Source organism: Oncorhynchus mykiss, chromosome 29 (assembly GCF_057628025.1).
Source record: "Oncorhynchus mykiss isolate SJ-2025 chromosome 29, ASM5762802v1, whole genome shotgun sequence".
Classification (NCBI taxonomy): Eukaryota; Metazoa; Chordata; class Actinopteri; order Salmoniformes; family Salmonidae; genus Oncorhynchus; species Oncorhynchus mykiss.
In genome coordinates, this window is record NC_143050.1 from 12,181,432 (window position 1) to 12,198,017 (window position 16,586).

Genomic DNA, 16,586 nt, shown 5'->3' on the forward strand with positions numbered 1-16,586 from the left:
TCGCAATAACATCTGCTAAATACTGTATGTGTATGTGACCAATAACATTTGATTTGATTTGAACAATGGTGGACATCTTGACGCAAGTGGGGAAAGCAGACTGGGATAGGGAGAGATTGAATATGTCCGTAAACACTCCAAGCAGCTGGTCATGCTCTGAGGACGCGGCTGGGGATGCCGTCTGGTCCGGCAGCGAGGGTTAACACGTTTAAATGTCTTACTCACGTCGGCCACTGAGTAGGAGAGGCCACAGTCCTTGGTAGCAGGCCGTGTCGGTGCCACTGTGTGATCCTCAAAGAGGACGAAAAAGGTTTTCAGCTTGTCCGGAATAAAAATGTACTGCTGTAATTATGTACTGCTGTAATTATGTACCGACAATTATGTACCGACAATTATGTACTGACAATTATGTACTGACTCATGTACTGTTGTACTGATGTACTGTTGTACTCATGTATTGTTGTACTCATATACTGTTGTACTCATATACTGTTGTACTGATGTACTGTTGTACTGATGTACTGATGTACTGATGTTTATGAAGATTGAAGGTTCTATCACAGTGTGAGCCACAAACACACACACACACACACACACACAAACACACACAGCAGTAATACATGTGATGGCTCATACAGACATACAGCAGAGAATGTCTCTTCTGTATGGTGCTGCATACTGATAAATCATTTTGTTTTAGATGAAAGAGAGACATTGTCAATCCCATTCCCTTTGTTTGTAGAGAGAGGGAGAGAGAAAAGCTCTGGGGTTGTTTTCTGTTGAAATGGGAGGTTTACAGGCTTAGATGGGTGTTGTGACTTAACTCAAACACTCAGAGAACTGACAGAGCAAAGACAAGCGGGAGAGAAACATCTAAGACTGGATTAGTACACTGACACAGAGGAGAGGAGACACGGTGGAGAGAGTGGAGGGGAGAGGGGAGGGGAGGGGAGGGGAGAGGGGAAAGAGAGAGGAGAGGAGACACGGGTGGAGAGAGTGGAGGTGAGAGGAGAGGAGACACGGTGGAGAGAGTGGAGAGGAGAGGAGAGGAGAGGAGAGGAGAGGAGAGGAGAGGAGAGGAGAGGAGAGGAGAGGAGAGGAGAGGAGAGGAGAGGAGAGAGGAGACACATCTAAGACTGGATTAGTACACTGACACAGAGGAGAGGAGACACGGTGGAGGGGAGAGGAGAAGGGAGAGGAGAGGGGAGGGGAGAGGGGAGGGGAGAGGAGACACGGGTGGAGAGAGTGGAGAGGGGAGGGGAGAGGAGAGGAGAGGGGGGAAAGAGAGAGGAGACACATCTAAGACTGGATTAGTACACTGACACAGAGGAGAGGAGACACAGTGGAGAGAGTGGAGGGGAGAGGGGAAAGAGAGAGGAGAGGAGACACGGTGGAGAGAGTGGAGGAGAGAGTGGAGCGGAGAGGGGAAAGAGAGAGGAGACATGGTGGAGAGAGTGGAGGGGAGAGTGGAAAGAGAGAGGGGGAGAGGAGACACGGTGGAGAGAGTGGAGAGGAGAGGGGAAAGAGAGAGTGGGAGAGGAGACACGGTGGAGAGAGTGGAGAGGAGAGGGGAGGGGAGAGGGGAAAGAGAGAGGGGGAGAGGAGACACGGTGGAGAGAGTGGAGAGAATTTGTCAGTCAGAGAATAACAAGCAGAGAGAAGTCAACAGAAGTGGGGCTCTGTGAGTCTGTAAACCAGGGCATTGAAGATTCATTGATAAAGATGAGAAATAGGGATGGGGGGGGAAGCTTATGTGACTTTTTGTCTAGCAAAACGTTTTGTGGAAGGTTCTTTGCTGCATACAGACCCCCGCTCAGTCAACGTTATAGAGCTATATCGAGTTTCCTTGTACAGTGCATTCGGAAAGTATTCAGACCCCTTGACTTTTTCCACATTTTGTTACGTTTTAGCCTTATTCTAAAATGGAGTCAATAGTTTTTTCCCCACATCAATCTACACACAATACTCCGTGATGACAAAGTAAAAACTGTTTTTCAGAAAAAAAGAAAAAAAAAGATATATACAGTGGGGCAAAAAAGTATTTAGTCAGCCACCAATTGTGCAAGTTCTCCCACTTAAAAAGATGAGAGAGTCCTGTAATTTTCATCATAGGTACACTTCAACAAAATAAGTATTTGGTCAATAACAAAAGTTTATCTCAATACTTTGTTATATACCCTTTGTTGGCAATGACAGAGGTCAAACGTTTTCTGTAAGTTTTCACAAGGTTTTCATACACTGTTGCTGGTATTTTGGCCCATTCCTCCATGCAGATCTCCTTTTTTGCCCCACTGTATATATATATATATATATATACACTACCGTTCAAAAGTTTGGGGTCACTTAGAAATGTCCTTGTTTTTGAAAGAAAAGCTATTTTTTTTGTCCATTAAAATAACATCAAATTGATCAGAAAAACATTGTAGACATTGTTAATGTTGTAAATGACTATTGTATCTGGAAACGGTAGATTTTTTTAATGGAGTATCTACATAGACGTACAGAAGCCCATTATCAGCAACCATCACTCTTGTGTTCCAATGGCACATTGTGTTAGCTAATCCAAGTTTATAATTTTAAAAGGCTAATTGATCATTAGAAAACCCTTTTGCAATTATGTTTGCACAGCTGAAAACTGTTGTTCTGAATAATAAAGCAATAAAATTGTCTTTTAGACGAGTTGAGTGTCTGGGGCATTAGCATTTGTGGGTTCAATTGCAGGCTCTTCTGAAACTTGTCAGTCTATTCTCGTTCTGAGAAATGAACGCTATTCCATGCGAGAAATTGCCAAGAAACTGAAGATCTCGTACAACGCTGTGTACTATCCCTTCACAGAACAGCGCAAACTGTCTCTAACCAGAATAGAAAGAGGAGTGGGAGGCCCTGGTGCACAACTGAGCAAGAGGACAAGTACATTAGAGTGTCTAGTTTGAGAAACAGATGCCTCACAAGTCCTCAACTGGCAGCTTTATTAAATAGTACCTGCAAAGCACCAGTCTCAACATCAACAGTGAAGAGGTAACTCCTGGATACTGGCCTTCTTAGCAGAATGATGGAGGCCACTGTGCTCTTGGGGACCATCAAAGCTGCAGACAGGGGGAAAAATATATGTAATCTATTTTAGAAAAAGACTGTAACCTAACAAAATGTGGAAAAAGTCAAGGGGTCTGAATAGTTTCCAGTATGCACTGTAGGCCTATTTGTCGGGAAAACTGTGAAGCGAGCCTATTGCATGCTTCTGTTTCTTTTACTAAAGAATGTGAAACAATGTTTTGTCTGTTTGCTGCTTTTCATTAAATCATGTGTCTGTTCTTTTAGGTTATGATATCAAATAAGTATCTTCATATGGGCAAACTGTTATATTTTGTAGCAAAGGCATGATACCCTTAATTTTTTGTTGTTGTTTCTCTGTAAGGCTACTAGCCACCTACCAATGTTATGAAGTTGTCTTTAGCTAGCCCAGATTGGGAACCCATTTCCCAACCTCATAACTAGCTACCCAGAAGTCATTTCAGGCTACTGTAACTATATTAGCTGACATGCCTGCTGGCAAGGCTGGTAGAATTTAAAAAGCCATTAAAATGTAACTCTTAGCGCACGGATCCCACTACCGGGATCAAAATCGACAACATCCGGTGAAGCTGGAGCACGCCAAATTCAAATTACAAAATTGTAATATTAAACATTCATGAACATACAAGTGTCCAACATCATTTAAAAGCTTAACTTCTTGTTAATCCAACCGTGTTGTCAGATTTCAAAAAGGATTTACGGCGAAAGCATACCATTCGATTATGTGAGGACAGCGCCCCACACCAAAATACTTTTCCAAACCAGCACAGGCGTCACAATAGTAACAAATAGCGATAAAATAAATCACTTACCTTGGAAGATCTTTCTCTGTTTGCAATCCCAAGGGTCCCAGCCACACAACAAATGGTTGTTTTGTTCGATAAAGTCCTTCTTTATATCCCAAAAATGTCAGTTTAGTTGGCGCGCTTGATTCAGTACTCCACTCGTTCAACATGCATACAAACAAATCCAAAAAGTTACCTGTAAAGTTCGCCCAAATAAGTCAAACGATGTTTCTAGTTAATGCTCAGGTACTCTAATATCTAAATAAACAATACAATTCAAGACGGAGAATAGTATGTTCAATAGGGAAGATAAATAACGAAGAGCGCGCACCTCATTCACGTGCGCGGCAAGACTACATTTCTAATGAGAGACACCTTGGAAAAACTACAACAACTCGCTCATTTTTCAAACAACAAGCCTGAAACCCTGTCTAAAGACTGTTGACATCTAGTGGAAGCCATAGGAACTGCAATCTGGGAGCTATTTATTTGAATATCCCATTGACAAGCATTGAAATGGACTGTGACCTCAAAAAAAAAAAACTTTGTCCGGATGGATTTTCCTCTGGTTTTTGCCTGCCATATCAGTTCTCATTTTCTCACAGACATTATTTTAACAGTTGTAGAAACTTCAGAGTGTTTTGTATCCAATGCTACCAATTATATGCATATCCTAGCTTCTGGGCCTGAGTAACAGGCAGTTTATTTTGGGCACGTCATTCATCCGAACTTCCGAACACTGCCCCCTAGCCCTAAGAGGTTTTTAATTACTAAATATATATTCCTTTCAACCTTTTACCCAGATTTGCAAGGAAGCATATTTAATTTCTTAATTAACCACCAGTCAGGAGGATACAGACATCTCAAGAGGTATGCATAGAGATGCAGAAAATTCAACACATGTTTTACATCAACTAAGCATTGCAGGAAGAAGCTGAACAATTATCCAACTTCAGACCACCCTCTAGCCATCCTCTCATACTTTGGAAACATTGTGATGGAAACATTGTGAGACACAAAGTAACAATAGCCTCTATATGATTAAAAGGATCTCAGTCCATCTGTTACTGGGCTCTCACCATCATCATTATCATTATTTACATCATTGAAATTCACCAAATCCTTTTGTTCATAAGCCCACTAGGCTACTCATTTGTTGTCATTAAATCTAATGAATAATAGAATGCAAAACACCATTGGGTGTTTGCGCCATATCCTACCCAATTGCGCACAGTAGCCCGGACTTGGTGTCCAATCCGATGCACAGAATTTTTTAAATTTTATTTAACCTTTATTTCACGAGGCAAGTCAGTTAAGAAGAAATTCTTATTTGCAATGACGGCCTATCACGGGCCAAACCCTAATCCAGACGAAGCTGGGCCAATTGCGCGCCGCCCTATGGGACTCCCAATCACGGCCAGTTGTGATACAGCCTGGAATCGAACCAGGGTCTCTAGTGACGCCTCTAGCGCTGAGATGCAGTGCCTTAGACCGCTGCGCCACTCAGGAACCCAAACATAGAAAAACCTTAAATCAAATTACATTTTATTTGTCACATGCGCCGAATAATACCGTTAAATGCTTAGTTACAAGTCCTTAACCAATGATGCAGTTCATCCATTGACATGGGGCTTTCTCTGTTAATGAAATATTCTAGACGCCGCTGTAAATCAAGCAGATAATCAACATAGTGGTATTGGATTGGATCCGCCGTGGATCACAACTGTCTTCACTGGCGCAACGAACGAGACTCCAAAATATTCTGGACATTCTTCCGAACATCATTTTCCCATTTTCTACATCAACTGCTCTGTCACAACAGCTGTTTGTTACTTGACTGTCATTAACAAAAATATTTCCTAGACCAGATGATGGTAGACAATATCACTAGGCCTACCTACACTGTGAACCCCAAAGCATTTTTTTGAACTCAAATTCTTCTCCTAAATTGTACTCAAAGTCAATGAAAGTCACTGATACTTAAACTGTTTATGTGATAGTCACACCAACTAAATTGTTTTAAGTTATGATAACAAATCAACTTTTTTTCCCAGCATACTTTAATGCAGGTACATTTTTTTGGAATTGCTTTTATCTGTGTTTTTTCATGTACATTGATTGATTGATTGATTGATTAAATGTTATTCTACACGAAGAGAAATGTTTTCTAAACTAATCCATGTCACTTTTGCACCTGTTACCGAAATGGTTGTTTAAATGACTGAAATGGTAGTTTAAATTGCTTAGATAGTTTCCTCCCACTGTTCTTAACCCTGGCAGTCATTATGGTTAGACTAATGCTGGCTAGATTCTAATAGGAATTACACATCACTTTGCAAGCCACAATAATGTGATTTATTCCACAAACTTTCCCAATTGTTCCACCATGTATCTTCCAACCAGTATTTCTGGAAAACCTGGGAAATGTACCTGCATTTTGCAACCCTACTTGCAGGCCTGATGTGGCCTGTAAAACCATGAGTTTCAGACCACTTTATAAGGCCTTATGATATATGTAATGGTTCAATTATAGTGATAATATTTGCCTATGAACTCACTTGATGAAGGCCGCAGAACTGCACATTATCGAATTCAGCAACCATGTCTCTCTGTCACTAATACAAAACAGTCACGGGTGGTAACTCTACAATTCAATCGAAAAGGCATGGCACACTGGGAAATTATTGGAGACGTGGCTTAAATGTAAATATACCATACTGTGAAAACAGCTGGATACCAAATGCGCAACAAGTAGCTAGGGCTGTTAGCCTATATTGAAGAACCATACATGTTAGGTGACTCTTTCGGTTAGAAGCATTCAATTTTGCAATCGCATAGGTTACATCAATTTGGATTTGTGTGCCCATGAAAACTGATTTCAGGCGTAGCCTAAAATATCAACATGAACATTTGATAAAGTGGTGCTGCCTTTAATAGCTTAAAACTAAATATCTCATAGACTCAGCAAGACTTTTGTCCCCGATGATGGCCCATAAGGGGGTCGGTGGGTTCCTTTAGGTATTCACGACTGATTAGAATGAAGCTTTCAGAACATTCACACCTAGCCTACTGGTCATTCAGCTCACAGTCGTCTGGAAACTTTCCTACCAGTGCAATGCAGGTCAGTCACATTTCCGTCTCCTTTTCATAACGAAACAATGTACGCCTATTGATAAAGGTTTTACATAGGCTATTGGTACCAATCACTATAGCCTAATACTCCTCCAATTGATGGAAAGATTTAGTGTGCTGTCGACAAACATTCTTATTCTTAATTAAACCTTCTTATATTGAATATGTGCTCATGTTTTATTTATTACTTCGTGTTAGTAGGTTTATGGATGAACATTTTCAAGTCATTCGCCCAATCCTGTTTTATCTATTCTGTCCAAAAGGAATTTAACACATGCAAAATATCACCATAATCAGGCTGAGGCTATGAGACTGTTTTTTATTGTCATCTACAGCCTTTATATTAGACGTTATATCAGCCTTCAGACAGGTTTACACGAGTTTCCCTGCCGAGCCCCAGCCCACGTGTTTTCACACACAACCGTGGGGAAGTGCGCACAGGCAGGCGTGCTCTGGACGAAATACCTCCAAGGAACTGCATTCCCGCTGAAATGTAATGCCTTGTGGCAGTGCTTCAGTCTCTCGAGGGGAGAGATAAAGAGGCAGTCTTTTAGCTTAATGAAAACCCAGAACAGTTTTCGGCACTCAACAATCAAATCATAGGCCTATTCAGTAAGAAACACAGGCTGCTGGTAGGTCCAACTATAGCTGGACATAAATCACAATGACATAGTGACTCCATTGTCGGCCAACACTGGCCATTGTCCTATATGAAATGTATAAAGGCAGACACCGAAATTGACCCTTTTAAGGGACGGTTCACCCAAATGACAAAATGACATATTGGTTTCCTTACCCTGTAAGTAGTCTATGGACCAGGTATGACAGCTTTTGTTTACCTGGCCACTGTTTCAAATGCAAACTTTTTTGATTTGTGACAGAAATCCAATGTAAGTCAATGGTATACAGTGCATTTGGAAAGTATTCAGACCCCTTCCCTTTTTCCATATATTGTTTTTGCTCATCAAGCTACTCACAATACCTCATAATGACAAAGCGAAAACAGGGTTTAAGAAATTTTAGCAAAAAATAAATAAATAATATTTATGTAAGTATTCAGACCCTTTGCTATGAGACTCAAAATTGTACTCATGTGCATCCTGTTTCCATTGATCATCCTGGAGATGTTTCTTCAACTTGGTTGGAGTCAACATGTGCTAAATGAAATTGATTGGACATGGGCCTCCCGAGTGGCACAGTTGTCTAAGGCACTGCAGTGCTTGAGGCGTCACTGCAGACCTGGGTTTGATTCCAGGCTGTGTTTGGCGGGCCGGGATTTCCTCGTCCCATCGCGCTTTAGCGACTCCTTGTGACAAGCCTGGCGCCTGCAAGCTGACTTCGATCACCTGCCTGAAAGTGTTTCTTCTGACACATTGACGCGGGTGGATTCCGGGTTAAGCGAGCAGTGTGTCAAAAAGCAGTGCGGCTTGGCGGGGTCGTGTTTCGGAGGATGCATGGCTCTATACCTTCGCCTCTCCCAAGTCCATAGGGGAGTTGCAGCGATGGGACAAGACTGTAACTACCAATTGGATATCACGAAATGGGGGGAAAAAAGAGGTGGAAGTACAACAACATGATTTGGAAAGGCAAACACCTGTCTTTATAAGGTCCCACAGTTGATAGTGCATGTCAAAGCAAAACCAAGCCATGAGGTCGAAGGAATTGTCCATAGAGCTCCGAGACAGGATTGCGTCGAGGCACAGATCTGGGGAAGGGTACCAAAAAATATCTGCAGCGTTGAAGGTCCCCAAGAACACAGTGGCCTCATGGAATGGAATGGAAGAAGTTTGGAACCACCAAGAGTCTTCCTAGAGCTGGCCGGCCAAACTGAGCAATCAGGGGAGAAAGGCCTTGGTCAGGGAGGTGACCAAGAACCCGATGGTCACTCTGACAGAGCTCCAGAGTTCCTCTGTGGAGATGGGAGAACCTTCCAGAAGGACAACCATCTCTGCAGCACTCCACCAATCAGGCCTTTATGGTCGAGTGATCAGGCGGGAGCCACTCCTCAGGAAAAAGCGCATGACAGCCCGCTTGGAGTTTGCCAAAAGAGTACATTTAACTCACCTCATCGAGTAGACGTATCAGACAGATAAAGGACATTCTCCTTAGCATCTATTAAAGAATGGCACCCCTTTCTCTTTCCCTATACAGTGCACTACTTTTGACCTTGAGCCCTATAGGCCCTGATCAGTGGTAGTGCACTACATAGGGAGTAGGGTGCTATTTGGGATGCATACATAAACAGGTGGAACGATACAGAGGCACCCTGCTGTATTAACACATGTTAAATACCGTTTTTATTTTTTATTTAACTAGGCAAGCCAGTTAAGAACACATTCCTATTTACAATTATGTGTTCTTGGCCAAACCTGGGCCAAAGCTGGGCTAATTTTGCATCGCCCTATGGGACTCCCAATCATGGCCAGATGTGATACAGGGACTGTTGTGATGCCTTAGTCCGCTGCGCCACTTGGGAGCCCCATTACAAAATACAAAGACCTCTTCCTTTAATGTCGAGACGTTCTCCTCTTTTAACAGTTTGATAGGATTTAGATTATTAAAGGGGTTGATAAGAGAGACATGCAATGAAACAGGTTGAATCACATAGAAGTTAACTGGGTGAAGTCAGACCGACATTGTCCTGATGGTCTGTTAAAATGACCTCTAAGCTATCAGTTGATTGACAGGTAATTAGGCAGGTGGACGGCTGCTTTGAGAGGGAGGCTGGAGTGGACTTAGAGGACAAATCCCAAATAATACTCTCTTCTGGATCCTAAATAGTGTAATACTTTCGACCAGGACCACATAGGTGCCTCTACATGGCTCTACATTGTGTACTACTATATAGGGCTCTGGTCAAAAGTAGTGCACTAGCTTATATAGGAAATAGGATCATATTTTAGATGCAGATATACTCCAGTCTATAGCTTCAGTCAGAACACCTTCTGTACCTCTAATGGTGGGGGAACAGGAAGTGGAGCTTCAGTCAGAACACCTACTGTACCTCTAATGATGGGGGAACAGGAAGTGGAGCTTCAGTCGGAACACCCTCTGTACCTCTAATGATGGGGGAACAGGAAGTGGAGCTTCAGTCAGAACCCCCTCTACCTCTAATGGTGGGAGAACATAAAGGGTTTTAATTGAACACCCTCTGTACCTCAAATTATGTGGGAACTGGAAGGGTTTTAACTGAGTGGAATCAGTAGAAAGGCTGTAGGTGTTATGTGTCAAAGGGTTCCCTCTGAAAGAAGTGTGACTCCCCCTAGGGTTGGTTAAATACAGGAAGTGACTGAAATAAACCACAACAGAGAGAGAGGGAAGAAGAAAGGTTGACAAAGACAAAGGAGCTTAGTGTATAGCATATTGAGACGGGTGGTGAGAGGAAGATTAGCTTCTGGGAGTTAAACACAAAGGCTCCGGCAGGAGAAAAGACTTGTTGTCAATATAAGGCTTATCCTTGTATCACGTCTGATTGTCTGATGTTGATTGTGTGGTGAATGTAAGAACGGAGCTGCAGGTCAAATATGGTAGTTATAGTTTTGTTCTTCTGTTCTTCCTGCTTTTTGTAATTAGAGGGAGGGAGGGAGGGAAGCAGGCAGGAAGACGAGAAGACAAAATGAACGGAGCCATTGATAATGCATTTAATGAATGTTTGGGTAGCACTCCACATAATAAATATTTTTTTATGATTTAGTAAATCGTTTCTTAATTTTTATTCCTCATTACTCACACATTTGTATATGTAACCTAGTTATTTACACTTTTATAATAAAAATTACAAGTATTTAAAAACGATTCATCAGATCATTCATAAGATGCTTAATATAAGTAATTATAAACCATTTACTAATCATTAGTTAAGTATTTTTGTGTGGCTTCATAGAACGTGTGGGCTATTTATCATTTATAAATACTTTATAAATGTTTTGAGTGATCAGTGTAAATTCTTGCAAAAAGATGGAAATGCCATTGGTAGACATTCCAGCAGTACCTGATGCTCTTTAAGGTCTCAAAAAATATAAATGATTAAACAATAAGCACATACATAAAAAAATATATACGTGCATTCGGAAAGTATTCAGACCCCTTGAACATTTTGTTACGTTACAGCCTTATTCTAAAATGGATTCAAAAAAAATGTACTCATCAGTCTACACACAATACCCCATAATGACAAGACAAAACCCAGGTTCAGAAATGTTTGCAAATGTACTAAAAATTTAAAAAAGAAATATCACATTTACATAATTATTCAGACCCTTTACTCAGTACTTGGTTGAAGCAATTACAGTGTCGAGTCTTATTGGGTATGACGCTACAAGCTTGGCACACCTGTATTTGGGGAGTTTCTCCCATTCTTCTCTGCAGATCCTCTCCTCTCAAGCTCTGTCAGGTTGGATGAGGAGCGTCGCTGCACAGCTATTTTCAGGTCTCTCCAGAGATGTTTGATTGTGTTTTAAGTCCTGGCTCTGGCTGGGCCACTCAAGGACATTCAGAGACTTGTCCCAAAGCCACTCCTGCGTTGTCTTGGCTGTATTGGAACATTAACCTTCACCCCAATCTGAGGTCCTGAGCTCTCCAGAGAAGGTTTTCATCAAGGATCACTGTGTACTTTGCTCCGTTCATCTTTGCCTCCATCTTGACTAGTCTCCCAGTCCCTGCCGCTGAAAAACATCCCCACAGCATGATGCTGCCACCACCATGCTTCAACGTAGGGATGGTGCCAGGTTTCCTCCAGACGTGACGCTTGGCATTCAGGCCAAAGAGTTCAATCTTGGTTTCATGAGACCAGAGAATCTTGTTTGGTTGAGTGCTGCAGAAATGGTTGTCCTTCTGGAAGGTTGTCCCATTCCCACAGGGGAACTCTGGAACTCTGTCATGTTACCATTGGGTTCTTGGTCACCTCCCTGACCAAGGCCCTTCTCCCCAGATTGCGCAGTTTGGCCGGGCGGCCAGCTCTAGGAAGAGTCTTGGTGGTTCCAAATGTATTCCGTTTAAGAATGATGGAGGCGGGCCTGCCGGGTGGCGCAGTGGTCTAGGGCACTGAGAGACTCTGGGTTCGCGCCCAGTCTCTGTCGTATCCGGCTGTTACCGGGAAGTCCGTGGGGCGACGCACAACTGGCCTAGCGTTGTCCGGGTTAGGGAGGGCTTGGCCGGTAGGGATATCCTTGTCTCATCGCGCACCAGCGACTCCTGTGGCGGGCCGGGCGCAGTGCATGCTAACCAGGTCGCCAGGTGCACAGTGTTTCCTCTGATCATGTCCATTCAATTGAATTTACCACAGGTTGACTCCAATGAAGTGGTAGAAACATCTCAAGGATGATCAATGGAAACAGGATGTACCTGAGCTCAATTTCGAGTATCATAGCAAAGGGTCCGAATACTTATTTAAATAAGGTATTTCTGTTTTTTATTCTTGATACATTTTAAAAAATGTCGAAACAACTGTTTTAGCTTTGTCATTATGGGGTATTGTGTGTAGATTGACGACATAAAATGTATCCATAATTTAAATCATTTTAGAATAAGGCTGTAATGTAACAAAAAGTCAAGAGGTCTGAATAGTGTAACTTCAGACACACCTTATGCTGAGTAAAATAATATTTTTGCCCGTAAATGCTAAAATAAGCATTTCTTGGGAATGACTTTTTTAACAAAACCAAAGTGTGGATTGCAGCAGTCACTCCTTAGAGCAGTTTCATTTTGTTTAACCCAGAACTAAAATCTTGCCTAATTTAGCCAGCTGCGTGATTCAATTCTAGATCCATATGTCTTCAAAATTGGGAGTTCCAGTTTGGGAAGTCTCCACCCTCGCAAAAGGAAACTCATCCAAAATGTCTGATATATTTCCTTTAACATCGTGTGTTGTGTGCTTATTGTTTTACCAAGTATAGGTTGTAGGCTATTTTTAGACCGTAAGGAGCATCAGGTATTGCTGGAATGTTTACCAATGGTAGGTCTATCTTTTAGTGAGAAATTACACTGGTCACTCAAAACATTTATAAAGTATTTATAAAGTATAAATAGCCCACACTTTAGGTGGGGCCACACAAAAAATACTTAAAGGTCACAACAGTCAAAATCAAGTTTTTCATGAAATGGGATGATATTTGTATGAAACCAGATCAAAGTATGACGACCAAAGTATGAATATGACTGTTGCTTCTATATTGATAAAGTTTGATCATTAAGTTACTGGTCCCCTCTCCCATGTCAAACACCTAGATTCAGGAGGCGGGATAATTAAGGGGATAGGATGACATCACCCTAACTCTCATTTTAATAGACCAATGGTAACATAATATTCTCTTAAATAATTTAAATAAGCACTGCCTTATAACCAACATCGGAGAAGGCGTGTTTTTGCGGAAGGGCGTGGTTTATATAGATAGATAGCTACTCTACTGGTGCCAAAGTTTGGCTGTAAGGTGTCAGCAAATATAATTCAAGTTTACACATCTATGGCAAAGATGCTTAAATATGTTTCCCTTTTCATCTGTGTTGGGTGTTAGCTAGTTACGGGCTATCTAGGTCTTCATCTGTGTCGGTTGTTAGCTAGTTACGGGCTATCTAGGTCTTCATCTGTGTCGGGTGTTAGCTAGTTACGGGCTATCTAGGTCTTCATCTGTGTCGGGTGTTAGCTAGTTACGGGCTATCTAGGTCTTCATCTGTGTCGGGTGTTAGCTAGTTACGGGCTATCTAGGTCTTCATCTGTGTCGGGTGTTAGCTAGTAAACGGGCTATCTAGGTCTTCATCTGTGTCGGGTGTTAGCTAGTTACGGGCTATCTAGGTCTTCATCTGTGTCGGGTGTTAGCTAGTTACGGGCTATCTAGGTCTTCATCTGTGTCGGGTGTTAGCTAGTTACGGGCTATCTAGGTCTTCATCTGTGTCGGTTGTTAGCTAGTTACGGGCTATCTAGGTCTTCAGCCAGCATGGAACAAAAGGGAGGGAAAGGTTGTTTGTCTGTCTGTCTGTCTGCCTGCGTGTGTGTGTGCCTGCCTGCCTGCCTGCCTGCCTGTCTGTCTGTCTGTGTGCACATTTATGCGTGTATATTTGCATGTGTTAATGCCTGAGTTAATGCCTGTGTTAATGCCTGTGTTCATGCCTGTGTTCATGCCTGAGTTAATGCCTGAGTTAATGCCTGTGTTCATGCCTGAGTTAATGCCTGTGTTCATGCCTGAGTTCATGCCTGTGGTATGCCTGTGTTCATGCCTGTGTTCATGCCTGTGTTCATGCCTGAGTTAATGCCTGTGTTAATGCCTGTGTTCATGCCTAAGTTAATGCCTGTGTTAATGCCTGTGTTAATGCCTGTGTTAATGCCTGTGTTAATGCCTGTGTTAATGCCTGTGTTCATGCTTGTGTTAGTGCCTGTGTTAATGCCTGTGTTCATGCCTGTGTTCCTGTGCAGAGATCCGGGAGGCGTTCCGGGTGCTGGACCGGGATGGGAACGGGTTCATCTCTAAGCAGGAGCTGGGCATGGCTATGAGATCCCTGGGGTACATGCCCAGTGAGGTGGAGCTGGCCATCATCATGCAGAGACTAGACATGGATGGTGAGGCACATACAGAGAAACACAGAGACACACACACTTATTTATACACATGCGCACACACACACACACACACACACACACACACACACACACACACACACTCAAAAGACTTATCATAAACATAGAAACAGAGACAGACACACATTGAGTCTTTAATTATTTAGATCAGCTTTAATATTGCAGATCGATTGTGTCTTCCATCAATGAAATTGTCTGCATCACTTCCAATCCCCCATATACCTTTTAGGGGGAAAATATATATATATATATATATATATATATTCACAACTGAGCAAGAGGATAAGTGCATTAGAGTGTCTAGTCTAAACAGACGCCTCACAAGTCCTCAACTGACAGCTTCATTAAATAGTACCCGCAAAACACCAGTCTCAATGTCAACAGTGAAGAGGCGACTCCGGGATGCTGGTCTTTCTTGGCAGAGTTGCAAAGAAAAACCATATCTCAGACAGGCCAATTACATTTTTTTCCAACTGCCTACACACGTTTTCAAAACTGTCTCCTTTTTTCAAAACTCTACACACAATTCCCAAAACCGCACACACAAAATGCTAAATGCCTCACATCTCATTCAAAATGTAACACTGCATTCAAAATGCTATAAACACATGTCAGAATGAAGCATTTGCATCAAATGGCAAACACTGCTTTCATATTAGTACATTTTTGGATAAACCATGTAAACACTGTTGTTCTAAATCTAAAGCTCTTTGGTCTTTCATAGGCTTATATCTACATTTCAATAGAATGTTCTACAGTGAAAGTAATCTGCTGAGAGGGGTAACAAGTACACTGTAAACACCAATGCAATGTAGAAACAGAAAATATTTATTAGCCCAAACATTACTGTTGTATACAGTAGCATACAACAAAACCATAAACATATGTAAACCAAAAGTATATTCTTTAGAAGACAGCTTCTATGAGTAGTGGGTGGAGAAGTCAGGCGCAGAGAGCAGGGTAGTTCACAAGATGTGGATTTTTAATTTTGCAAAAACCCAGAGAGACGGTCATGCCACACACACAAGGGCTCGTAAAAACCCAGTCAAAACAACAGGACGAAACTGACCGGAAAAATAAATACCACAAAATAATCACACACCATAAACAGAAATTTGTGACAGTACCTCCCCCTGACGCACAGCTCCCGCAGCGCGCCGACCCCGGCCTCGAGGGCGACCCGGAGGGCAAGGCGCAGGGCGATCCGGGTGGAGGCGGTGGAAGTCCCTCAAGAGGGAAGGATCCAAAATGTCCCCCACCGGTACCCAGCACCTCTCCTCCGGACCGTATCCTCCTCAGGACTTTAAATGGCCCCACACACTGCGGCCCCAGCTTCCGGCAGGGCAGGCGGAGGGGCAGGTTTCGGGTCGAGAGCCAGACCATGTCCCCTGGTGTGAACACAGGGGCCTCACTGCGGTGGCGGTCAGCGCTCTTCTTCTGCCGTCCACCGGCCTGCTTGAGAGAGTCCTGGACTGCCTGCCAGGTCTCCCTAGAGCGCTGTACCCACTCCTCCACCGCAGGAGCTTGGGTCTGACTCTGATGCCACGGAGCCAGGACCGGCTGGTAGCCCACCACGCATTGGAATGGCAACATGTTCGTGGAGGAGTGACGGAGTGAGTTCTGGGCCAACTCCGCCCATGGGACGTACCTCGCCCATTCTCCTGGCCGGTCCTGGCAATACGACCTCAGAAACATACCCACTTCCTGGTTCACTCTCTCCACCTGCCCATTACTCTCGGAGTGATAACCAGAGGTCAGGCTGACCGAGACCCCCAGACGCTCCTTAAATGCCCTCCAAACCCGGGACGTGAACTGGGGACCTCGATCAGATACGATGTCCTCCAGCACCCCGTGGTGCCGGAAGATGTGGGTAAATAGAGCCTCCGCAGTCTGTAGGGCCGTAGGGAGACCAGGCAATGGGAGGAGACGGCAGGACTTAGAGAACCAATCCACAACGAGCAGAATGTAGTGTTCTCCTGAGATGGGGGAAGATCAGTAAGAAAGTCCACCGATAGATGAGACCAGGG

The 16,586-nt window shown here is 43.1% G+C and overlaps 1 protein-coding gene across 2 annotated transcripts in view; it reads left to right on the top strand.

Moving 5' to 3' along the window:
• caln2 (calneuron 2) overlaps positions 1 to 16,586 on the top strand; it is a 61,323-nt gene that overhangs the window by 12,689 nt on the left and 32,048 nt on the right. For both annotated transcript variants that reach the window (XM_036968056.2, XM_036968055.2), the window contains exon 3: positions 14,398 to 14,541. In XM_036968056.2, the coding sequence (XP_036823951.1) occupies positions 14,398 to 14,541 (144 nt within the window). The remainder of the gene's footprint in view (positions 1 to 14,397; positions 14,542 to 16,586) is intronic.